This window comes from Penicillium hordei (genome assembly GCF_028827395.1).
Source record: "Penicillium hordei strain IBT 12815 chromosome Unknown utg000004l_segment0_segment0, whole genome shotgun sequence".
NCBI lineage: Eukaryota > Fungi > Ascomycota > Eurotiomycetes > Eurotiales > Aspergillaceae > Penicillium > Penicillium hordei.
Genome location: NW_026623145.1, coordinates 341,169 through 366,055, shown reverse-complemented (window position 1 = coordinate 366,055; position 24,887 = coordinate 341,169). Strand labels below are relative to the sequence as shown.

At 45.9% G+C, this 24,887-nt stretch overlaps 11 protein-coding genes across 11 annotated transcripts; 4 read left to right on the top strand and 7 right to left on the bottom strand.

Moving 5' to 3' along the window:
* Positions 1-319: 319 nt before the first annotated feature.
* N7537_007423 (uncharacterized protein) lies at positions 320-1,474 on the top strand (the record flags this gene model as incomplete). The annotated part of the gene is made up of 4 exons (XM_056898480.1): positions 320-653; positions 716-793; positions 853-1,367; positions 1,427-1,474. 4 exons carry the CDS (start codon positions 320-322, stop codon positions 1,472-1,474), a joined length of 975 nt encoding a protein of 324 aa, XP_056750556.1.
* A 313-nt stretch (positions 1,475-1,787) lies between these two features.
* Positions 1,788-2,585, top strand: N7537_007422 (SDR family oxidoreductase; the record flags this gene model as incomplete). Its single annotated transcript, XM_056898479.1, has 1 exon — positions 1,788-2,585. The coding sequence occupies one exon, from the start codon at positions 1,788-1,790 to the stop codon at positions 2,583-2,585; it is 798 nt and encodes a 265-aa protein (XP_056750555.1).
* A 190-nt stretch (positions 2,586-2,775) lies between these two features.
* N7537_007421 (uncharacterized protein) lies at positions 2,776-3,705 on the bottom strand (the record flags this gene model as incomplete). The annotated part of the gene is made up of 1 exon (XM_056898478.1): positions 2,776-3,705. One exon carries the CDS (start codon positions 3,703-3,705, stop codon positions 2,776-2,778), a length of 930 nt encoding a protein of 309 aa, XP_056750554.1.
* A 2,608-nt stretch (positions 3,706-6,313) lies between these two features.
* On the top strand, positions 6,314-7,498 carry N7537_007420 (uncharacterized protein; the record flags this gene model as incomplete). The annotated part of the gene is made up of 1 exon (XM_056898477.1): positions 6,314-7,498. The coding sequence occupies one exon, from the start codon at positions 6,314-6,316 to the stop codon at positions 7,496-7,498; it is 1,185 nt and encodes a 394-aa protein (XP_056750553.1).
* A 1,334-nt stretch (positions 7,499-8,832) lies between these two features.
* N7537_007419 (uncharacterized protein) lies at positions 8,833-9,197 on the top strand (the record flags this gene model as incomplete). Its single annotated transcript, XM_056898476.1, has 2 exons — positions 8,833-8,941; positions 8,983-9,197. The coding sequence occupies 2 exons, from the start codon at positions 8,833-8,835 to the stop codon at positions 9,195-9,197; spliced, it is 324 nt and encodes a 107-aa protein (XP_056750552.1).
* A 1,853-nt stretch (positions 9,198-11,050) lies between these two features.
* On the bottom strand, positions 11,051-11,977 carry N7537_007418 (uncharacterized protein; the record flags this gene model as incomplete). The annotated part of the gene is made up of 3 exons (XM_056898475.1): positions 11,051-11,413; positions 11,471-11,574; positions 11,632-11,977. 3 exons carry the CDS (start codon positions 11,975-11,977, stop codon positions 11,051-11,053), a joined length of 813 nt encoding a protein of 270 aa, XP_056750551.1.
* A 1,966-nt stretch (positions 11,978-13,943) lies between these two features.
* On the bottom strand, positions 13,944-14,303 carry N7537_007417 (uncharacterized protein; the record flags this gene model as incomplete). The annotated part of the gene is made up of 2 exons (XM_056898474.1): positions 13,944-14,080; positions 14,219-14,303. 2 exons carry the CDS (start codon positions 14,301-14,303, stop codon positions 13,944-13,946), a joined length of 222 nt encoding a protein of 73 aa, XP_056750550.1.
* Positions 14,304-18,956: 4,653 nt separating this feature from the next.
* Positions 18,957-19,277, bottom strand: N7537_007416 (uncharacterized protein; the record flags this gene model as incomplete). The annotated part of the gene is made up of 1 exon (XM_056898473.1): positions 18,957-19,277. One exon carries the CDS (start codon positions 19,275-19,277, stop codon positions 18,957-18,959), a length of 321 nt encoding a protein of 106 aa, XP_056750549.1.
* Positions 19,278-19,593: 316 nt separating this feature from the next.
* Positions 19,594-20,059, bottom strand: N7537_007415 (uncharacterized protein; the record flags this gene model as incomplete). Its single annotated transcript, XM_056898472.1, has 2 exons — positions 19,594-19,797; positions 19,844-20,059. The coding sequence occupies 2 exons, from the start codon at positions 20,057-20,059 to the stop codon at positions 19,594-19,596; spliced, it is 420 nt and encodes a 139-aa protein (XP_056750548.1).
* A 276-nt stretch (positions 20,060-20,335) lies between these two features.
* N7537_007414 (uncharacterized protein) lies at positions 20,336-22,276 on the bottom strand (the record flags this gene model as incomplete). The annotated part of the gene is made up of 1 exon (XM_056898471.1): positions 20,336-22,276. The coding sequence occupies one exon, from the start codon at positions 22,274-22,276 to the stop codon at positions 20,336-20,338; it is 1,941 nt and encodes a 646-aa protein (XP_056750547.1).
* Positions 22,277-22,714: 438 nt separating this feature from the next.
* N7537_007413 (uncharacterized protein) lies at positions 22,715-24,643 on the bottom strand (the record flags this gene model as incomplete). Its single annotated transcript, XM_056898470.1, has 10 exons — positions 22,715-22,798; positions 22,848-22,963; positions 23,028-23,055; positions 23,114-23,311; positions 23,370-23,602; positions 23,680-23,823; positions 23,898-24,229; positions 24,283-24,355; positions 24,419-24,432; positions 24,501-24,643. 10 exons carry the CDS (start codon positions 24,641-24,643, stop codon positions 22,715-22,717), a joined length of 1,365 nt encoding a protein of 454 aa, XP_056750546.1.
* Positions 24,644-24,887: the final 244 nt, after the last annotated feature.

Genomic DNA, 24,887 nt, shown 5'->3' with positions numbered 1-24,887 from the left:
TGCCACCATTCTAGTTGACGGAGTAATTGAAGAAAAGGACTTACCCAGTTCAGGGAATTCAGCACTAAATCCCTAGAATATATGATACCACCTTGTCCGCCGCTTTTATTTAAGCCCAGGCTTAGATTTATTAATAACAAATCGACAAGAAGTGATCACTAAACAGTCTTAAATGTGAACATGTACTCTGTACACATAGTTGAGAAAAGTCGAGGGTAGCGGATATGAATCCGGGGTTTATAGATGAGGGGTCGGGTACCCCGGAAAATAAATACACATAAAGATACAGACCTGATCTTGATCTCAACCCCATACCATGATGAAATCAGCCGACGACAGAGTCATCTCGTTCGATTCCCTTCCACTAGACCCAACAGGCCCTCGAGGAAATTCTTGGGGTCGATTTGGAAAAGATGACCAACTTGGGACATTGAATCTGCTCACTCCCGAGCGGGTTGTCGCAGCCGCGAAGGAAATCCAAACTGGCGTGCGAATCTCGCTTGACTGGCCGTTAAGCATGCCTTCGCATCCTAGCTTCAACCGTCATCCATTTAAGCAGGAGCTTGTTCTTCGAAATCCGAATTGTGTTTATGATGATATCTTGACATTCAATAGTCAGGGGTCTACCCAATGGGATGGGTTTAGACATTACGGTATGTAAATGAAGGTCTACGGTTTGAGTTTGAGATTATTGCTTACTGGTTGACGGTTCTAGCAAACCAGAAGTCCCGGCAGTTCTACAACGGGCATACCACGGAGGAAATAGAGAGTTCTGATATTATTGGAATTCACTGTATGAACCAGCTCTACGATACACGGCTAACCCAGCGCTAACCCCAACCCCTCATACAGCCATATGCGAACACGGTGGAATAACTGGCCGCGGTGTTCTCCTCGACTACGCGGACTGGGCCACCACAAACTCAATCTCCATCTCCGCCCTCAACTCTGAGGCCATCACCCTCGAGAACCTGAAGCGAGTAGTACAGGATCACAACCTCAATTTCCAAGAGGGGGATATTCTATTCATCCGCAGTGGTTTCACGGCCGCATACAACAAGCTGGACAACCAACAGCGAAAGGACCTGGCACTCCGATCATCGCCAGATTTTAGCGGTGTTGAAGCGACAGAGAGCATGGTGCGATGGTTATGGGAACACCAGTTCTCTGCTGTCGCTGGTGATGCACCGAGCTTTGAGCGTGCGCCTATTAGAGGAGCCCATGCGGATCCGAATTTCAATTTACATGAGTGGGTGCTGGCGGGTTGGGGAACTCCTATCGGGGAGATGTTTGATTTGGAGAAGTTATCAGGGCACTGCAAGGCTAGTGGACGTTATAGCTTTTTCTTGTCCAGTATGCCTTTGAAGGTGGGGTTTCTCGTGATTATTGACTGTGTTGGTATTGTGCTAATTAAGACTCGGTCTAGGTTATCGGCGGTGTGGCTAGCCCGCCTAATGCGTTTGCTATTTTCTAAATTTATTTTCTATCTACTGAAATCAACAAATAATTTGAGAGATCTTTTACTCCACAGTTTCCACAGAAATGTTGGCGGGATTGTGCCGCCGAGTGTTCCGCCGGGTGGAGAAGGACAACAACATCACAAAGGAGATGGGACTGATGAGTTGCGCGGTGGGAAAGTTGAATCCGGGCCCCCGGGAAATGGCCAAAAGGTATATAAAGCCTGCATAGACCCTTCTATAACCCCTCAATTATCCAAACCAACAATTCTCAAATCATCTCCCCCTCTATACACATCTTCAAGAAACATCTTTCCCTCTCTCGCTACCATGATTGAAGTTCCCAAGGCCAGCTCCCTCAAAGACCTATTCAGTCTCAAAGACAAGGTCGTGGTCGTCACCGGCGCTTCCGGCCCCCGAGGAATCGGCCTCGAAGCAGCCCGCGGCTGTGCCGAAATGGGTGCCGACGTTGCAATCACATACTTCTCGCGAGGCGAGGGAGCCGAAGCCAACGCCAAAGCCCTGCAGGAGGAGTACGGTATCAAAGCCAAGGCCTACAAATGCGACACTTCGAAATGGACTGAAGTGCAAGAGCTGGTCGCGAACGTGATCGCTGAGTTCGGCAAGATCGACTCTTTCATCGCGAACGCTGGCCGCACCGCCGACGCTGGTGTTCTCGACGGCTCTGTTGAGGATTGGGAGAACATTATCCAGGCAGATCTTAACTCCGTCTTTTACTGTGCTAAGGCTGTTGGCCCTCATTTCAAGGAACATGGAAAGGGAAGCTTTGTGATTACTGCTTCCATGTCGGGCCACATCGTCAATTACCCACAGGAGCAGACTTCATATAATGTTGCTAAGGCTGGGTGTATTCATATGGCTCGCTCGTTGGCTAACGAGTGGAGGGACTTTGCTCGTGTTAACAGTATCTCGCCTGGATACATTAATACGGGATTGGGAGACTTTGTGCCTGCCGAGATCCAAGAGGGTTGGAATCGGTTGATTCCTATGGGTCGCCAAAGTGATCCCAAGGAATTGAAGGCGGCCTATGTGTACTTTGCTAGTGATGCTAGTACTTACACTACTGGTGCGGATCTGCGGATTGATGGAGGTTACATCTGTCGGTGAAGAGGGACGGCTTTGAATATTTACAGAAGCTTTTGTGCGATCCCTTTTGTATCTAAAAGGTATAATGGGCAAGTCTTAAAAGAAAAGACTACCTTTCTGAACCTGCTTTGAGAATTAGAAGCAAGTAAACACATCTTTGATAGCACAGGATACAAGTTTCATGACTATCATTTACACCCACGCTACATTGTCATAGTGTCAAAGTCCCCCCATCAATAACAATATCAGTACCAGTAATGTACCGTCCTGCACGCTGACTACACAGAAGAACAACAGCCCCGGTAATCTCCTCAGGATCCCCCATCCGGCCCATCGGACAACGAGAATCCCAAATCTTCCTAACATCCGCCAAACTATCACCAGCATTAAGAATTGTATCCATATACCCGGGACTAATACTATTCACCCTGATCCCATGAACAGCCCACTCAGCAGCCAAGTTTCGAGTCAGATGCGCAACTCCGGCCTTACTCGCATTGTAAGCAGCCTGCGGCTGCGGAAAATTGGTATAATGGGCCGACATCGAAGCAGTGAACAAGATACACCCGCCTTTACCTGAGGATTCCATGCATTTTGCTGCTGCTTGTGCGCAGAAGAAAGATCCGTTCAGGTTGACGTCTATCACTTTGCTGAACTGGTCGGGTGTTACTGTGAGGGATGGTTGGCAACCGGGGATCCCAGCGAAGCAGCAGAGGATGTCGATGCCTTCCATTGTTTTGTTTGCCTGCTCGAATGCGGCTTTGATGGACTCGATTGATGTCACGTCCAAGGGGACTTTTGTTATATTGACAGAGGGAAACTTTGATGCTAGTGATTGGATTTCTTCTGATGATGTCTCCAAGGTTCTGGGGAGATCCATAATACATAGTGAGGAAAGACCGTGCTCCAGGAGAGCCTGTGCAGAAATCAGGCCAAGTGCTCCTGCTCCGCCGGTGACTATAGCTTTTCCCTGAACTTGGAATCGTGCTTCCGCTCGCTCACGAGCAGATGTTGAGGGTATTGGAGCGAGGGGGCGAGTGAGTGGACTTGAACCCTCCGACAAGGTCATCATAGGGAGGACTCGGGAAGTTAGCGAGGCTCGCTGGTCCTCAGTCGCTCCTGCTGAGGCGTCAGCGGACATATTGATTTTGTAACGCCGAATTCCAAGATGAATGGCTGTTTACCTATGTGGAGATTGGTGCAATACATTCGTTATCAGGCTTGGAGGACAAGACAGTTCACACAAGGCGAAGGGAATGCAACAATAAATGGATACAATGTGGGGTATTCGGATTATGACGATAAATTATAGAAACGGAAAGGACTTTGACGATCACTCCAAGCAGTGAGTTTGAAGTATGGAGCTCAAAATAATTCTCAATTTGGAAGTACGTGCAGATGGGGGGGGGGGATAAGCGGCTGCGAGGCGGGACACTTCCGCCAAAGCGGGGGGTTCGGGGATTTCGCTGGCATCGAGCGGAGACATCAAGACATCCATCGGACTGGGCCGATCCGACCTCGGGAGGATTATGGAGATCGTCAAGTACTTAAACCACCCAGATAGCGTTCAAGGTCTGAGATTGGGAGTACTCATGTTGTTATCCGCAGGCTTGTTTTGAGTTGACTCAGCAGCACGAGTTGAATGTACAAGAAGACCGAGGGTCTACAACAACTTGTGCCTCTGAAAATAGTCGAACAAGATCTTCCTCACCAGTGCTAGATTTAGTACTTTTGCCTGGTGGAAGAATATTCATTGTTACGCGCCCGCCTTTGGCTCTCAGCACCCTTGCGCAACCGCAGGCTCTTGGTATTGAAAACCAGGCGTCATCAAGGCTGAGGCTTTAGTCTCGAACGTCTTAATAATGTCCTCCAATTCCCAATGTTGCTAGTTATTATTGCGAATCATTGGCCGCTACGAGAAGATTTGGTAACACTCAAGTTTATTCCAAGGTTTAGCTTGTGGTGCGGTACGAAATTGACAGACGATTGGCATCGGAGATTTAATGCCAAGGTGGTGATTGGCGGTCACCTTCATATTCGGAGGACCGATTGGAGAGATGAGTGTCGATTCGAGGAAGTCAGTCTAGGTTATCCACGGTAATGGAAGGAATGCGCTGAGATGGGGCTGGGAGTGAATGAGCTCTTGAGAGAGATTCTCCCAGGTCCGTAAATTATTAGAACTGGAGATGTTTCGACTCGGTGGAGAATCTACGGATAGAATCATGAGTTTGACCGTTGTTGAAGCTCTTGTATTATATAGCCAACCCAATGAGATAACCTTGGCAGCATGGTTGAAAGGTGAGCGCGGTGACCTCGTGATCATTATTAGTCTCAGGACTTGAATCGACTTTTCCTTCTCGATCTCTCCCTCTTATATTCTCTTTCTCTCTCCCTCGCTCCATCCGTCTCTTTGTGCCTCTCTCGCTCTGTGTCCCGTGTTGTGACGTAGGCTTGGAGAAGCGAGGAGAGTAAGGGTGATACGACAGAAACACAATGCATGCGGTAGTCGGTTGTTGCGGAGAGACTATGGGAGGGAGCAGTATCAGCAGGGAAAGGTTGGTGGCCGCTTTCTCATTTGCAACTTGCTGAGAGCATTATGGGAGGTCAACAGTGATTTTGACTTACTTGAGAACCCATGGCTGAAGATAATGACCAGATTCTCTGGTCACGTTGACATGGATGGATAATGAAAGACTTACATTACTAAGCTTATCGTCTGGGCAATAGGTCTACCCACTGTAATGAGGTATCATATATACGGTCTAATGTCGCCCGCCATCCTTGAATCTCTCAGCCAATCAGTCACTGTAAGATGGGGCCCCTAATTTTCAAGGGCCAAATCCTCTTTTGCGCTAGGTGAAAGTCCTAATGGCCGTCAAGTTTTGGAATGAAATAAAAGCTTCGTAACGATAATGACGGTCCGATGCAACTTTGGGAGGTTCCAAGGTTTTATAATCACTCAGGCTGGGGTCTTAACACCACATCAAGGCCGATGATAACAGTAGGTGATTCGATGTATTATTACGGTTTGATTACAATACGTCTCTCCAGGGCTAGAAGACTCATACTAATGCCCAATCAATAGAACGATGGCCTTGACCAGGATTAACACATTGAGGATTCATCACCTGGCAATTCAGTTTCAAGATCGCGAGGTCAAATCGATTTCGAGGACTATCTCGACATTGACGCCCTAAAAACGGGTTGGCGGATGAAGTGATCTGAAACATTAATCAATGCAGTACGACAAGTCTCATAAATTGACAATGAGAGCTTTCTGTTTTCGTACCGTGAAGTATTAGACTACATCATCAGTATAAGACGGCGTCATTTAGACATTTAAACATTCAAGACTTCTCAGATATGGCAGTGCGTCCTAACTGCTGCTGCTGTAGGTGTCATAGGATCAAAGCCTCCCTTTGTTATACAGCTGCAGGAGCATCGGATAGAAGGTTATAGAACCAATACAGGAGATCGGCAGTCACATGAAGCTAGCTAGCCCTAGGGGTATAAGACCTACTCCACACAGAGATCAATTATTATCCAATATCAGTGTTACTATCTCCCTATCCAGTCTTATCTGATCTACCTAGTCCCCACCTCTTACAGTAGACACAGAGGTTCTTTGGCCACCGTCAATTCTTAGAGCCTTTCGTGCCACGCAACGCAGTCGGATAATTAATCATCTATTCTGTCTCAATATTCTAGCCAGCAAATAATCCTTTACCTCTGTTGGAATTGAATTGAAGATGAGAGCTGTCCAAAGCGTTCTCTCTCTTCTTTTACCAGCCTTATTGCTTAGCTGGATTGACCTCTCCGTCCAATATCCGATAAGGACCTCGAAGTTGGACATTGCCATCCACACTCAGGAAGGACTTCTTGAAGAAGAAAGCTCAGCTCAGACCCTGATTGGGAATGAATTCAGCGGGAGCTTAGAGCTTGAGGGCGATGGTGGTTCTTCTTTTGGCTCTGTGGAACAAGGGATCGAACCCAATTCCACGGTCGACTCCACCGAGAAGCCGTCTAGTAAAGGAGTGGAAGATCGTTTGTCTGGCAGCACTTTGGATCATGGCGTCAAACAGCACGCTGATATCGGTGATTCGGAGCAGAACATTACCGCTTTTAACAGCCAGAGGCCTATTTGGGCAATTGCCCATCGGGTTTTGACGGTTAAGAGTGTTCACGATGCCATTTTAAATGGAGCTAATGCACTTGAGATTGATATGACTGCCTGGAGGAAAGGCTGGTATGCAGACCATGACGGTACCTTGACCAGCTACGGGGATACTGCTTGGAAGATGTTTCAAGCCATTGCGGAACACCGGAGAAGGGGCGCGACCATCAACTTTGTGTGGCTGGATATCAAGAATCCAGATTGGTGCCCTAACAACAACAAATGGCATTATTGCTCCACAGACAACCTGCGGAAAATGGCACGGGACGTTATTGAGCCTCTGGGTGTCCGGGTTCTCTTTGGGTTTTACAAACCAGGCCCGGCATACAATGCCCTGCGTGTCTCCAACCACCATTGGGAGGCACTAAATCTGAATGGTAAATCTAAGAAGGTCGAAGACTGGTTCAACCGACATGGACCCATGGCCAAGAATAAACGTGTCATGTCGTATGGGTACTTCAATTTGCCCTTCCAGTTCGGAAATTGCTGGGAGAGAGATTACTACACCTGTACAGAGCTACGCCAAGCTGTTAAAAGCCAGGGCTTTGGCAGGGTTTTTGGTTGGACATTAGCGACTGGCCAAGACAAGTATGCCGACAAGCTATTGTCAGAGGGCGTTGACGGCTTGATTTACGGGTTCAAGGCCACTTACTACTATGACCATGTGGACACTCGAAGAGCCGCTAATTCCATCAAACGTTGGGTCAATAATCATGCCGGTAGCCACCGCATGGCTAATCAGAACGACGACCCTTGGTAATATCCAAGGCAGAGGACCTGGCGGTCTATGTGCTACCCTGAAGAAGAAAAGATGGACTTCACTCATCGTGCAATACAAATGACAGCAAAATGTCCGTAATTTGGATTTTAGTGCACAAAGAAAAGAGGCCTGTATGGTAGTGTCAAATAAATTGAATGGCAACGACATAGTAGCTTAGAAAGGTAAAAGCTAGAGCATGCGGGCATCAACAATAGAGCCTTGGAAGCCATTTTGGGTCTTGCAATGAAAATAAAGAAAGGAATTCACCTCCGCATTCGCGTAAAGATTTGGGGAAACCTAACAAATAGGGAAAACCACAAATCGAGGTAGACAAAAAGATAGGATCCTCTGCCAAATCAAAGCTCGTCATCTTCAATGTCATTCTCGAAACCACGTCCAATAAATGACCAAATAGCCTCATCAAGTGCGTGAGATTCCTCTTCATTTGGCCTTACGACCTGGATCATATCTCCAAAGAGTGAGTCTCGCGAATATTCGCTTGACGGCTTTAAAATTGGATAATCAGCATACATTCCATAATTTTTTCTCGGTCGCTCGTAGAGGACGGTTCCACAAGGTCCATCTTACCTTCCACCCAGTCTCATATGCAAGTTGTTTGCCGATGTCTCTTGTTCTTTCCCAGTCATCGCTCGCTTGTAAATCCGACAGAAGCTCCCCGATCGATTCGTGGTACTGCAAAGCATTGTTATGTTCATGAACTCGGGTATTATGGCAATATTATTTCTCACCTCCGTCTTGGCTTGCTCGATTTCCTCCTCAGTCATAGACGTAGCTTCTGTTGGATTCTTTGAGACATCCTTGATCATCGCTTTTTAGTAAGTATATTCAGGTATATTCGGGTTGTCGGTGAACTAACATCTTCCGCTAGACGGATGATTTGTTTCAGCGATTGAGTGTAATCCTCGCTGGTGGGTAGTTTAGACTCGTCCCCTGGGGCGTGAATCGGGAAATGGCCTTGCAATTTAAGAAATTTACGTGCTGCTCTCTTTTAGTAGGTGTGTTAGTACATCAGTGTTGTCTACTTAGTTGGTCCGATGCCCTTTTTTGGACCCAGAACATTTGAAAGGGGGGTACGAACCCTCATAGCTTCCTGAACAAAAATAAAGCATCGTTTCTTATTAGCGAATTCCCAGCAATAGTCGTTGAGCGACGGTCGGCGACGCCTCACTGCCTCGTAAACGCATTCTGCAAACCAATAGCAATTATAGACGAAGAAATTGTATCTTGGATGCGACCGGTGTGCATCCCCCAATTGTTTTGCAAAATCCCGGACACTGAGAAAGCTTGGTGGGAGAGATCGGGTGAGCAAAGGCATGGGTAAAACATCCTTTGACCCGCCCGAAGACCCGCTCGAAGACCCCCCCGAAGACCCCCCCGAAGACCCGCTCGAACCGATTGCTGATATGACTGCAAGATTTAAAGGTTCGTAGTAGCAATCCTCGGGTGTCCATTTCTCCTGGTAGTGATCAAAAGGTTCCCATTTACCGATGGTCACCTGGTCTCGCTCTTGGAGACGTTCGGTGATCAGGCGGGTGCAAAATTTGCTGGAATTATCCTCCACAATAACTTGGAGAAATTCATGAACCCATTTGTTGTTCAAGTCTTTGACGTGCGTGATCCGACGGACAAAGCAGTTCTGATAAATGGCCGGGTTTTGTTTGATGGAAGTCTCCCATGAGAGGACGTTGTGATCCTTGTGTGAATCGAACAAGTGCGGTATGCTTGGCTTTGAAGGAGACATCATAGGATTGAATCTAAGAAGCAATGGAATTTATGAATGGTCTCAATAATTGCAGAGCTAAGGAGGGGGTTAAATAATAGCCCCAGAGGGGTTTTCTGCCTTCCTCACGTCATTATACAGATCGAATTCAGCTTTGAAAATGCCTCATTTCATCGCATCAAGATCTTCAATGTAATTAGCCACAAAAAGTCTTGTGGGTGTTGCAGAGGACCCCAAGATGAGCTAAAACTAGAGCAATGTACCCACTATAGACACATCACGACACATTAATCCCTGTCCAAGTATCCGAAAGAAAAATTGAGTCATGTATGTGTCGTAATCCGCTGCGATCTATAGCTTGATACATATAAGTAGTAACAACAGAGGGGAAACGTAATAAGTACTGTGCTACATATATGCATATATACTAATGTATGTATGAGTTGTTCTCAAGCTTCATGCACGTCGTAGCCTAAGGGCATGATAAGGCAACCTCCAAGTGACATCAATTGATGTCAGGCAGTGACTTGTTTCGGGATGTAAATCGCTCCTTTTGGCCTAGGAAGCTGAAGAATATTTTTGAATTGCATCCTATGGGCCGTTATTGCTCCTGGGTTGCATGTCCTCTCTCAAGAGGCAGCCGTAGGCTCCACTGGAAGCAATGGGTTTTCAGCTGAACCGATATCTTGGCATATATACATACAAAGAAAGGATTTACGAAGCGAAGATAGCTGAGAGATGATTACTCCGCACTGGTCGAGGGATCGCCTTTCTGTTGCCTGCTTAGCCAATCTTTCATGATAATGACGCTCAATTTATTTACGGTATCGCTGATGACCGTCGGGATGTGAATATCAAATGCGAAGATAAACCCTATAACCTCGAACAAGAAAATACGAGTGGCTCCATGACCAATGCCCCCAGCAAAATCGAAATGCCGGGATTTCCCATTATTGGCGCTGGGCAAAGAAAGACTACTACTAGTACTGTCGATAGCTGAATTCACTAAATTGACACTCTAATGTCCTCATCAGCAAGCTTTGCACCTGACCATATTCGCATGTGATGACGGGCTCGTCGAGTCACTCCAAGAGAACCTTAGCAAACTCGAAATTTATATCGCGTCCTTCTTTCGCGCCTTTACAAATACAAGGTAGCGTTCTTGCAAAGCTCAGCTTTACTGTACTGCGGTGTGTTGGACATAAAAACACGGATGGCGTGTAGTATAAGCAGTACTTGAGGTTGACCTAGGGGGCGCTGAACTATTAGGAAAACACGTGTACTACTAGTAGAGGCTGGGGTGTCGGTTGATCGCTGTTCTTTGATCGTCGCTTTCTGGACGTACCCAGTGGACGTGCCGTTTAAATCAATGTTCGTCTTTAAGTGGTCTCAAATTTTGTCCGAATAATTGCAGTCTCACCACTATGTAGCTTTTTCAGTATCTCAACGGTATACTCATTGTTAGATCCGTCGCCACGTACTTCCTGATTGTACTATTTCTTCCGATCATCACCCTCGAACCTTTCAATGGAATTGTTGTTCAAACCGAGCGGCCATTTCGAATACGTAGACATGGTTCATTTGTATCTCAGTCTTGTGCCAATTCTTGAGTAGACATATACTAGTAAGTCACAACATGAATGACCATGTCTGGGTGTCACTTTGTGGTTTGGTCCGAGACCGGTTTCAATGAGATCAAGAGGCTACTCTTGGGCAAGCCAAGTTCCAGACAGTCATCAACTTCCTTGTCAATGCTGTTTAAAAATGACTCTTTGTCCCAAACTGGGTGCCATCCGACAAGCTTTGCATTCTCACAAACTACTTTCGGGCTGGGAGTCCATTGGTAAAACGATTCGACGAATTCGATGAAGGAGTTTATCATATAAGTGGACATAACTCGCATTCCACATGCTGTAGGCAAATTTCACTGGCACCCCGACCGATTGGGCGGCCATCTCGTCTGAGGGCCAAATTTGTGTCGATTCCGTCGCGACCAAACCCCGATTATGAAGGTTCGTGGCGAGTTGATCCATGATATCCGACCACTGCACAACGTGGGAAGCAAGGAAATAGCACCCACGTTCTCCGGTGGGAATTGCGTCGCTGCGTTGAATAGCCTCCAGTAGAAGGCCATAAAAACTTGCGATATCTGAAACGTGGGCTAGAGGAGCCTCCTGCTTCTGATTAGCCGCTCAATCAAAAGCAAGGACGGGTAATTAGGCAGAACATACTCGGTTTTCATTAAATTTGTAAACTTGCTTGTTTTGGATACTGGCCTTGATAAGCGCTGGTAACTGCGGCGAATGCTGGTTCCATGCGCCATCGCTTCGGCCATCTTACACTTCGTCAGTACGCTCTTCAAGTCGACTGATAATTAACAGAAGAAACTTACGAAGCATGGGAGGAAAAACCAGGAACCCAGTGATACCGGCCTTTTTCGTTTCTTCAATCACGAACCTATCGACATCTCGCACTACATACGTGTCTTTGGACTGTTTCTCCCAGTCATATACGTTGTCTGTATTTTTGATTTGACCAAACGGCCAGTTCGTGTTCCCGTCAAAGGCCGACAAGCCAGTTGTCTGGACGAAGAAGGCTTCTTGTCCCGTTACTTCGCGTTGCTTTTGGATCCCCGAAATGAGATTTAATGCCACATGTTGGTCAATCGAAGTTGCGTTATTGATGATGATATTTACTGCGTAGAGCAGAAGACACTTTTCGTCAGAGATAATGTACATGGGGGCTTCGTGTCTATTGAAGTTCAATCTGCAAACTTACTGTCGTGCAAGAGGAGGTAATCTGATACGGCATCTCTATCACTGAGATCCAGTTGGACAACATTTACATTTAGCTTTCCAAGACTAAGGGCCTGATCGGGCTTGCGAACAGCCGCATGGATGCGCAAACTTTCTAGAGTGCCGTCCTTTTGCCGGTTCAAAAGATCTGTGATAATGGATCCCCACTATGTGGAAATGATTGTTTTACCTTCGCACTTCAAGTTATCTTTTCAATGTTCAAAGAAACATTGAAGTAAATGCGAGTCTCACATATAGCCAGATGCGCCAGTGGCGAAGCACCGACAATTCCCTCATGACCCCACGAACCTCTTTTTAACTAGTTTATGTGGCTTGAGGGAGGGGGTTCTCGGAGGCTCGTGCTACTAGCTCAGTTTACTATTCCACTGAAGCTTGATATTACTCTTGGCAAGCCACATGACCACCATCAAGGTCAAATTAGGCTGACCGGGAATACTCCGTCCATTCGCTTGTAATTCAGGATGAACGCCGGTATCGCGATACTTGAGGCTAGAACAGTGCCATTGTTCATACTACATAGATCAAAGGCCGGTCACCTTGGCTGAGTGATATATCTCACCCGTATTCGTCCTCGTCCTAATCGCTAGCCCTGGGAAACGGAATACGAATGATTGATTGCGGGAAACCACCTCACCTATTCACCAAATTTTAGGGAGAAAGGCAGCAGCGAGTGTTGATTATTGCGCTACGGTGAACATATGCGATAGGGAAAAGGGATGCAATTGGCATAGTTCGACCTTCACATGCTTATAGTACCTACCAGTAGACCTGTCGCTTAAGGGTGACCCTCTACGACCCGCAATGACCCTCAGATATATAAATTTCTAGCGCTAAGCCTAATTAAGGTGGATAAATCCACTTACCTATCTTAGTAAAATACTATTATTTATATATGTTTTGTCTACTAGACTATAAACACTAACTTATAAACTATTAAAGTTATCAAATATTATAAAGTTATTTAATAGTTCTCTTAATTCTATACTTATTTTATACTACGTATAGGGAAGAGGTACTAAGTAAGGTTTAGAACCCTTTAGTTTCTGCATGTAATCAATTGGATTGAAAAATGACATAATAGGGAGCTATGATAACCCGAAATATTGGTGTGCTCCTGTTTTCCTTAATAGTCCCACAGAGAAAAATGGCTAACCCATTCATGAAGGACAAACTTTTATATTGAATGCGGTCAGATTACCCTTCATGTCCTTATTGTCAACAGTGGAGTATCTCCACTCGCTAAGGCTCGCTAAGATCCCATCTACGGTTATATGGGCAGAAGAGTTAAAGACATAGTCAGGATAGAACGCAGTGGTGACGTCCACATATACATTAGTCCCACTTATGATCTGGTAGTGGAACGACCCGGCGCGCATTGGCCGTTGGTTGAAATGAACGGCTAACCACTGTTCGTCGGACTTATTGTTGTATGTATCTAGGGTTGCTTTATACCACATAATAACATTGGCGACTTGTCTCGCCAGGTAAATTGTTCTGGCAATTTCCACTCCATATGTAGGGTGCTTCTTATCAACCAAGGTAATTTCTACTACATTATGGGCTATAGGATATCCATGATTAACTATCAACGGCAAACATGCTGTTATACCACGATAAGGCATAATGAGGTGTGTAGGGTCTTGTTGTGGCCGAATGGTTAGTTTGACAGTAATGCATGGTTGAAGTTTCAGAACAAAAATTTTGCCGGAATTTGACAATTTATTCCAATCACTGATAATTTAAGATAAAGACAGACAATATAAGGCTAGGAACAATCTGGCCTCAGCTTCCCTCTCTTCTCCTCCCTGTCTCGTACCCTTCGCATAGCACTCATTAGCCATGGTCAATACTGCTACTGCCTCCTAGTTCCACTTCTGACATTCACCTCCTATAATTCCACAACCTGACATAGCCACGGCGTGACACCAGCCAGGCTCCGTGTCCGGCTGATTGTACTTGCGGCAGCAGCAGCGTGTCCAAAAAACGTTAGGACGAGGGCAATCGAGATAGGTGTCGCAGTAATCTCTGGGGAAATCTTCAGCTTATGATACTTGGAAGGGTTAAGATGGAAATTACAATCTGGGTTCAACAGTGTCACCGCCTATATCAATTAATGAGCGACATTTTTGAAAGCAAAAACAGGAACTTAGGTCAAGTACATACTTTGAAGGTCGTTAGCATTGGCTGGAGTGGCAAGGCCCACGCTGGCAATAGCGAGGGTGGTGATGAGAGAGTAAACAAATCTCATGGTGGTAGGTTGGAATTGGAGTATGTGGTTCTTGTTGAATGCTTTTGAGTGTCGGAATTGTATTTGTGGTTGTCTCTCATCCGGGGTCGGCGGGCTCAATTTATGTCGCAGATTTGCCACAGACCTGTTCACCAAACAGTCTAAAAGGGAAACTTCAGTTTACAGCACATGTAGATCCAAATCCTTGAAAGCTGAACCTACAGTATAGAAAATAGTGGTATTCAAATTCCGTCTCGTTGTGACACATTTCCTTGGAATGTGGGGTATTACCAGCATGTTGTACAAGGTACCTAGTTATCTAGTTATTAGCAAAGGGAATGACCTTTGGACTACAAAGGGTCCACAAACCCCCACCCATATTACAGTTAGGATCTGCACATATGCATAATGTACAACATAGTTGGGAGTTGAGATTTTCACAATTTCCTGCTGCAGTTAGACACTCTCTCACAACCCCTCATATCCCTTACATAACCTCAGGTAGCCAACGGTAGCAATTAGGTACCATCCGCATCGTTTCGTCTCAGAATTACTATTTCTTGGATATTCTACCTATACGCAGTCAATATCATCCTGCTGTTTCATCCTGCATCAACATTCGAGCGCAGTCCATAGTTACCTGTCCTACCACATGCTCCATGTAATTACACGATCTACCATATCCATATATCCCTCTATTTAAAGGAAGATAGGGTGGCCGGATATGGTTAGCGTATCTATTACTCTTGTTGAGAGTGTCACTAGACCGAAGTTGGCAACACCTCACTCTTTGTGCTTCGAGTACGGAGTACCTTCATCGCTTCTAGGGCTGGATCCCAGTGTCGATTTCCTTCCGCGGGGGAACTGCCATAGGGCTGCTAGGATGAGCAGCCTCGTTCAGGTAAATCGGCTCTTGAATGGCGCTTGAAATTCGGTTGCAAGGCTAAGGTTTGTTAATTACAGTTCAATAGTAATTCTTGGTATGCAAGCAACTGGGGATTATTTACATCCAGCTGCGTGTATACAACCAGAGTAGTCAAATTATTTTCAGCTCTAGTCATCGTCATAACCCACGGTATAGAGTACGTACATAAAAAGAAATATGTTCCTTATGACCTCTCAAATAAGAATATGATCTGCGGATCATCCATCAGCAATCTTCTCTTCCGTGCAATCTAGTCTTCTTGTATACTCTAGGACAACTACTTATATATATATTTCTTTTTTTCCCCTTAATTTATTTCAAGTAATGCCCTGTATTTCTTTCGGGAAGTAGTGTAAGACACATATATTGCTTTCTGAACAGCCTGTCCACTAGTTGGCTGTTGCAGTGGTGGAAACAGAATGCCAAAATAAGTGTATATACAAGGGGGCTTAATATGATAATAGGGAATGTAGTACAAGAGCGGAGTATTTCATGTAATAAGTAAAATTGTTAGATAGCCGGGGCTGAAGGCGTTGAGATTTCTCGATCGACACAGATGTCAATCAATCAACTCCCTGTCAATCCGATAACCTCAGACATCAACAAGGTGAACGAGAGGCCGAATCTGGCCCTCTGGTTACCAGGAATTTCTTGATACATAGAGTACTGTAACATACGTACGACGCTGTCCGATCACATTCAGCCAACCTTCTGTGTCGAGTTCTGACAGGGGGAAACTTCTTGCATAAAAAATGTGGGGGTAAGCCACTAATAAGCTATTAGCTTATAATGAAATAAAATAGAATCGTGGTTGTTCAGATATCAAGTTGTAATTTATTGCATTTACTATGTGTTCCGGACTGCGTAGCTCGCCCGGGTGCGCAGCTCGCCCGGGAAATATGTTAAGCATCAGTCATTCTATACGTGACTAAACTGAGTATGATCACTGATCTCAGTCCGTGCTGACATATACTTAGTGAGCCTGAGCCTGAGCACCCTTATAAAAGCGGCGGCAGGTCAAATAGGAAAGCCCCGTACGCTAGGGAAAATCCGATACGTATAGGTATATATTCCTTGATACCCTGGGCAATACATTACATTTGCATAACTACTACTTCTTTCGCACAATTTTGTTTTAATTGGAAAGAACCATGGAAGACCATAAACCAGATCCGGATATGGGAGAGGAGAAGGATGTGCTTAAAGCCCACGCGGCAAAGCTTTTTGATTATTAGAACGAGAAAGCGTTGATGCGCAAAATCGACTGGCAGTACGAGATATTGTTCATCACTATGTAATATTCGGACAGAGCTCAACTGATATGTATTTTTATTTAACATCCTTCCCATCATGTTCACTGCCTACATGCTTCAATTTCTCGACAAGACTGCGCTCGGATATACTGCAATTTTTGGAATTCAAAAATATTTGGTATCTATTTCGGACCATACCAAAGGATAGTCGTTGACAGCGGGAGAACAGCATCTTGTTGGTGATGAGTATTCATGGGCCTCTAGTGCATTCTTCTTTCGCTTCTTGGTAGCATCTTACCCAGTATCCTTATGCTTCGTCAAATTTCTAATCGCCAAGTTCCTCTCCGTTTCCTTGTACGTTGGGCACTTCTCTCTCCCAGACCTCATGTTTAAAGCTCACAATGAACACCATAGCATTATATGTGCTGTTGTCCTAGCGTGCCATGACGCCACGTCCAACTTTGCCGGTCTCATATCCCTTCGTGTCCTGCTGGGCGTTTTTGAAAGTACAATTAGCCCTGGTCTGTCCCTGACCACTGGGGTGTGGTACAAACGGTCTGAGCATGCCTCTAGACATGGAATCTGGTTTACAGGGAACAGTGTTTCGTCCATTTTTGGTGGGCTGTTAACGTATGGGCCATATCAGCAACTCAGTTGAACCGTGGAGGGTACGTTGTCCTGCATCCCCCAAACATTACCTGGGCCTAAGCTAATAATTTATAGTGGATATTTATCATATTCGGCATCGTCACCTTTGCATATGGAATTGTCTTTTATTTCTACCTACCAGGTAGCCCTCACAACGCCCGCTTCCTTTCTAAAGAGGAAGGAGAGTTCATCGATCAACGTGCCCAGCGGGAGTCACACACCACAGTCTCACACAAATGGTCAAAAAATCAATGCATCGAAGCACTTATCGACTCGAAAACCTGGCTTATTTTCGGCTACTCCATGGCATCCAGCATCCCCAATGGAGGTCTCACGAGCGTAAGATTACCTAGACCGCACTTCGTTAAGCTTTACTGATTATTCCACCCCTTCTGCAGTTCGGAGGAATTGTTATTTCTGGGTTTGGATACTCCACTGGTTTGGATATTCGACTTTCAACACTCTCCTTGTTGGATTATCCACGACGGTGTTCACTCTCATTTGGGTGATTCTGGCCACGACAACCGTTACGAAATCCCGCAAATCCTGATGCCTTACCGCTGCTGTTTTATCGCTCATCAGTCTAGCTGGCTCTCTTATGGTCTCTCAGATTGACCCTACCAAGAAAATAGCTCGATTGGCGGGGATGTAGCTTTTCCCTGCATATTCCGCCGGAATTCCGACTATCTTGAGTATCCGCGCCTCTAACGTGGCTGGATACACCAAGAGGACGACGGTGACCGCAGTGATGTTTATTGGCAATTGTGCTGGTAATATCACTAGTCCTTTCTTCTTCTTCTCCAATGAAATGCCTAACTACGGAGTGAGTGCTCTTACTTGGCTTCATGTCTGATAAATCAACACTAACGATGACCAGAGTGCCTGGATCGGAATGATGATTTCACTGGCTATTGCCTTAGTCGCTATTCTTGGTTTGCGCCAGCTGTTCCAGTTTCAAAATCAGCAACGCGACCGCCAGAAGAATGTAAAAATACACCCTGAATCTTGCGAGGAGAGTGAAATTGAGAAGGTTGTTGCGCTCGGTATTGCACTCGATCAGGATGTGACTGACTGGGATCAATCAATCAATCAATCAAAGTTCAATTGGCCTGTTGCAGTCTAACTAGTTGCGTATGACTATGCAGGCGCTTCATCCAACTGAAGCAAGAACTCGTAGCCAGACGCCGAATTGGGACCACATAGTGCATCCCATAGAGTATACAGATGCTGATCGTAAAGAGTGCGGAATCAAGCCCATTCCTGTAACCGATAAAACGCTCAAACCCGTAATCCCATACATAAGAAATTAATATATAATGATAGATGTGGATGACTGACTGGGAGAACCTAAGCTTCCGTTATTATCTGTAGTGACTTTGCTCGCACTTTACAACGCCTTAAATATATTCTGCCATGACAATGTCATTCAACTCTTATCTCAATTTTCTATGTGGCCAAGCGAGGCTGCATTTATAATAGTCGACGAGGCCCCGGATATTAGTATATATATTCGTAATATAACCCTCGAGGGACCGTCCTCCCAGTTTAGAGAGCTGTAGTTAGAACGGGTATATATTAGCATAGAATACAGCGTGGATCGACGGGCGTTTGAACTTAGATCCGACCCGTCAATGGGAGCAAATGACGGATGCGGGCTTCCTAAGACCTTGTAGGTAATCGGCGAGCTACTGCTTTTAGAGAATCCTGCGGGGATAACGAAGGCTTATAAGCCGAACTGGATTCGTTATATAGTACTCTTAGATAATGGCGGAGTAGATAAGGCGCTCTATATTATACCTTCACTTCGCTTCCTTATTCGTTGGTATCTTATTCGATTTGACTATCCTTCTATAAGTCTATTAGTCGAAGCCCCGTCCGAAGGGTTGCGATAGGAAGCTTATAAGGCGGCTTATCGTAAAGTTTCACAGACCCCTTCAGAGATTGAGTGCCATTACCGAGTTGACCACTAAAGGGATTAAAAACTGGCGAAGGGATGGAGTAGCTGCCAGAGTATACGAACTCAAAGCAACGGCCAAAGATTATTTCATCGAGTTCCCCGACCGTGGGAGGCTGAAGAATCTCGCTTTGGAAGGAGCTGGTTAACGCCGCATGAATTGAGAACCGCTTTCGGTCTTTGCCGACGACGAATTGGACAATACCAGATTCCATGAAACCATGCAATTCTCAACCGGAAGAAGGAGCACTATTTAAGAGATGAGATCGTACCAACCATTGTTGCGACATGACAATTGATCTGGCAATCCTGGAAGACAATCATTTACGAGATGTTGAGCAGGCTACAGATTTTACTACACGCATGGAAAAATTTCCAAACGGTCCATATCATTGTAACCTACGATCCTCAGCCGCCCTGTGCCAAGTTGGACTGTGGTAGAAGAATAGTGTCTCGGCATATTGTGGATTATTGCGAGCCCATCGGTCCTTCTGGAGTACAACGTGAAAAGCTCCTAGAATTACCAAGCAATCATTCCACCCACTCGCACTCGTATGCTCGAGTATACTCATCCGGATCCCAAGCAAGAGGTCTCGTGTCCATCTCTTCAAACTTCAGCTTTACACATTTATCTATATACTCCTTTTCTTCAGGTGTCAAGAGATGAAGCCTCTCCTTCCAGGCATTGTCAGGGTCAAAGTTTTGAGTCGGTCGAAAGAATCGCCGGTCAATTTTCTGCCAATAGATCGAGTCGAATGAAAAATTATTTCGTGCGGCATACATGACCCAAGTTGCCGCTCTTCCAACTGTCTCGCATTGGGCCAGAGAGACGCTGAGTCTCCATAAGTTGACCGGCGCGTATTGCCTCATCCTCGCAATCCTTCATGACTTGAAGAAATGTGTCAAGTCGTATATCGTATTGAATGCACCAGTCGCCATGGCCTTTAGACCAATATTCCGGCTTTTCGAGAAGAAGCCACCAAGGTACAGGGGACATCTGTGCTTGCGAGCTTACAGAGTTTCCTTACGCCCTCTCCCTTCCCCTCTCCGTTATAGTATCCCATTGGTAGATTTGAAACCGGTAAATGCATCACATTGCCCTACGCACGCGCATGATTTGGCAAGCACCAATAAGCTGGGGTATCGAAGCGCCGTTCAAATAATTGTGTTCCACTAGCGCGAGCAATGCATAAAGCGCACGATTGTCCATGTAAATAGTTATGTAGGTAAACAGCCCAGCTTAAGTCATCCTCCACAGATTCTACTGGTAAACTCAAGGGTAAGCGCTCCTATCAACATAGTCTATATCTTCTACAGGGTCATCAGGCAATATCCCAGGTGCCGGCCATCCATGTCTTCGATATTTTGACCAAAGATAATTCACTGCATGAATATTGACTCTGTTATAGTTCTCAAAATATGCCAACTCAGCGGAGGCACGAGTATACTTGAACCCTCTCAAGCGCGGGAAGGGCAAGTCTTGGAGTAAATCATGCTCCAGATCAGAATCCCACTCATCTGCTTGAACCAGAATGACCGATTGATCAAGTTCAAATTGCCGATCCACACAAACGAAGGATATTGTGCCTCGTTCAGCCGTCTTAGGATACACGTAAAGCGTCCGAACGAGCTCCCAGATATCGTCCACCTTTCCATCGATCATAGCTGCGTTCTCACGCCAAGGTACGGTCGAATACTCGGGGAATAATTGTCCATCTTGGAAATCGTAATCGGAGCCGTCAGAATCCACGTCAATGGGTGGCACAATAAGCTGTTCCAATGTCTGTTTTGCGGCATTGCTTAACTGGTTCGTGAGGAAGACCACGGCTCGGACCCAACTTGTCGTGATGATAGGTAGCCAGAGAGGTGGATCGACAAAGAACGGTTCATCCGGCTGGCAGAGTATCTCTTTGGCACCTTTGTCGCGAGAGTGAACCTCAGAAGTAATGAAATGAAGCACACAGCCAAACTTTTCCATGTCAGTGCAAATATCCAAGAACGTCATTTTCAGCATGAATAATGGATTTGTCTTAAGGGGCTTGCAGGTAAGAACGCCAAACTGCGCCTCGTCCAGAGCAGATAGTGGTCTGCGGAGATAGAGCAAAGGCATGGTTCCATGTTCGTTCCTCCCCAATTGAGCATCCCAGACACGATATTCATTCCAAAAGTTGACGAGATCTCGACGGGTCTTCATGCGGTGCTTATCCCACGGAACAAGTTCCAGTGTCATGCGGGCTTCGGTGTACCATTCCTCGGTCTCTAATGCGAGTCCCTTATCTAAATTTGTTGTTGAAAACTTGTCGCGGGTGTGGAGAAACTTTGTCGGAACCGCCTCCACTAGCTTTTGGTACGTGTTTCCCAAATCTTGGGATGTTGCAGGATACATGAGGAAGATGACTAGATGTGTCTTGCTGGGGCGACGGTTCCATACTGGCATCTTGATCGGGAGGCTGTTCGTATTGGATATCTGGATGGCCAGCTCGGTGGGTAAATAGCGACCGAAAGCAGTCGTCACGGCTTTGGCATAGTACTCTCTTCCTAGAATATCTGCTGTCCCGAACTTGAACGGTTCTTCATCCGGATCATGTAACATGGTTCCCCTCCATCCTTGGCCATGGGCCCACAAGGGTCCCCATGATTTGTGAACGGATTTGAACGGCTCTGCTTGAGGATCATCATCCCTCCATATATAGTCTATGTCGTCGAGATTGAACATGGTTTCTTGTGGGGAGCACACGGCACGTCTTGCGAAAACAGAACATTCACCCGAGTCGGGATCCCTCTGTGTGGATAAGAGAATTACCGAGATGCGTCCTCCTTCCCTTGTTGAATATAGATCACGATCTCTGAGAAATCTCCCTGACAGCTGACGTTTGGTCGTTTCATCCGCCGCGATGATTCTTGGCCGACCCGACCGGTATGCTAGGATAGCAAGGGCATAGAGATTGCTTTGACTGTCGCGACGTGGTCCTCCTTTGGCAATAGACTCTAGAAGGCGACCAGGTGGTGACCATACACGGACATTGACATTGGCATTGTGAGTGTCATTTTCGGCTTGGGTAGATGTCCCAAAATACCGGTTGAAATGAGACTTGAGATTGTCCTCGAGTGTTGACTTCACCAGCCTACTAAGCTTCGCTTGGCTCGATGTACACAAATCGGTCAACAAAACCAGGGGCCAAGTGTAATGTGGATCCATGCGATCGTCCGGCATCTCAGATGATCGGCGTTTTGGCGGGGGTAATTTCTCGAGTTCGCGATAAGAAATAAGCTGATGCTGGAAACCTGCGATTCCCGATCCTTTTACTGGGCAAACTTCACCAAATAGAGTAGTTTTCCGCTCGTTTAGGGAAGGGGAAACAAATTTTGAGCGAGGAAGATTGCTAACTCGGGACTATTTTGGTTGAGAACTAGTGTATCTTGGCATTGAGATTCGACAACAACGATGTAAGAAAGATTTTGGTGAAACCGTGGTTTCGAGGGAAGCTTGTGGGCTTAAACCGACCTAAGAGAGAAAGCCCGAGATGCATCATGATATTATGCTAAAAAGCTATAGTCTTGAGTATGTAGTCAAACAGATCTAAATCTAAACAGTGAAGCTATATATTCTTTTAGAGGAGAAGCGTCTTCCTCGAGGTTCATTACTCTCTAATCACGCAGTGTTGGCACAAGTCCAACTTTTGGAAACGGAGTCTTCGTGAATTGCGACACCTGACACCCATAATCCCAACCCGCACTGGAAATGATTAGACACCATAAACGAAATCAAGCAGGAGAAAACTTACAATAGCAAAGGCAATAGCCAAGACCAAAACATTGGTGATCGTCAAAACAGTCTTCTTCCAGTTCTGGAAGTAACGACCCTTGTTCATATAGAACCAAAAGATCGCAGGGAGTCCGACTAATCGAAGTCAGCATTTGTTTTAATCTTGGGAACTTTGATAATGGGAAGGGGTCAATCTTACAGCTGAACCAACTTCCAAAGACCGCACTCTGTAATTTCTGCATCAGCCAACGTTTCGAGTCAAATGAGATTCGATAAAAGACTTACAATCAGACTCAGTAGATCATTGAATACCGGGATAGATTCCGCTACGATCCAGGCAATAACCCAGACTCCGAAGCAGATACCGACCCAGGATCCAATGGACAGGAAGCTTCGGCTGTGCATCTTGTCGGATCCACGGAACATACGTACGTAGATGTATTTGCACGCGACATGACCTAAGACAACTCCGGAAAGGATGGTCTGTATTGAATCAGTAAGGTGGATACAGAAAACAAGCGAATTTAAAGGATAAACTCACTGTCGGAATTGAAAGGCCCCAGGCAATCTTGCTCATCAACGGGCTCAGAGATAGAATGGCAGGCGATTGGACACCGGGGCTGGTGGCTGTTTCCGGTCCCACGTAATGATAGATGAGCAGCGCACTAACAAGGTACAGGACGGTGTCGACGATTTGAAGCATGGCAAGTGACTTGTTGAATGTGCGCGGGTCTTCTGTCTCAGACATGAAGCCAAAGTATGCAACGTGAGCGACTATAAGATGGCCCTTGGATTAGCTCGGTTTACTCTGTCAGGTGTTGATAACCAGCATCTTTTGGTGTTTCACGTACGGTAAGCGAAAATGATGTTTGTTACTGCCAAAAAGCCGTCGCGGAAGCTGACATCCGTGGTAGCCTCGTTCTTAATATGTCCTTTGCTCTCGACTCCCACGGTGATCATGGTCAACACTGTCGCAACGAAGACACTCAAGAATGCTAGGCACAAGTCAGTTAAATTCCCCTCTGAGTTGAATAGTGTCATGACTGCACTAGATGAGGACTGTACTCACAAATGACGGACATCCAGTAGACCTTGTCCATAGTACGAGGCAAAGCGCCCAAAAAGCAGATGATTAGTCCAACAACACCAAACACCAACGTGCAAGTACCGTGATCGGTCAATACATTCATCAAGATGTTGAACATCAGAATGTTACTTGCCATGAGGAAGATCAACAGCAGAAGCTGGCCAAATCCTAGCAACTCACGGCCGAAAGGACCCATCAAGATCTCACCGGCATCTCCCATGCTGTGAACCTCGGGATGACGAAGTTTGAATTGGCCAATGACATAGCCGGTATACCATGAAAGAGCAGAGACAAACAGGATCATGATAGCAGCGCTGTTCAACAATGTTAGTCATGGGGTCTCGAAGCTGTCAAAAGGATTACGTACGGAACCATTCCAAGGGTAGCCACTGCGGATGGCAAAGACAGAATTCCAACAGAAACATTTTCTGCGATCATGACTGGAATTGATGTTAAAAATCGAAGCTCTCGAGGTGCATGATATCTCAAATTTAGCTACTCACGCATTCCACAGTGCCTGTTGACGGATGATTAGCCATGTCCATGATCGAAATCACAATCTTTATGTAGACAATCATAACTTACCACCATTTCATAGTCCGATACTTGATCTCCGCAGTCTCTTCATTTCCAAAAGGCTCCAATTGCTTCGCGTCCAATTTTTTCTCCAAGTCATTTTCGGGGGGTCCATCGACCTTGCCATCCGCGGCATTCCTTCCGTCAAACATACTGACTTTCCACGTGAGTCAAGTCAAGACTTTAGACCCTAAATTGAAAAAACCGATAAGCTCCAAAATGTTTCAATATGTTTCAAGGACTAAGAAGATTCGGGTAACCCCGGCCAAGCCCAAAAAAAACTCTGAAAGCGCTCCGGGGAACTCGGGTGGAGCCGACAGTTTCCCGAAAAAAGATCGGCCCGAGTCGCCGGTTGCGGCCATGTCTACGGCTTCAATTATAATGGAGTTTGAAAAG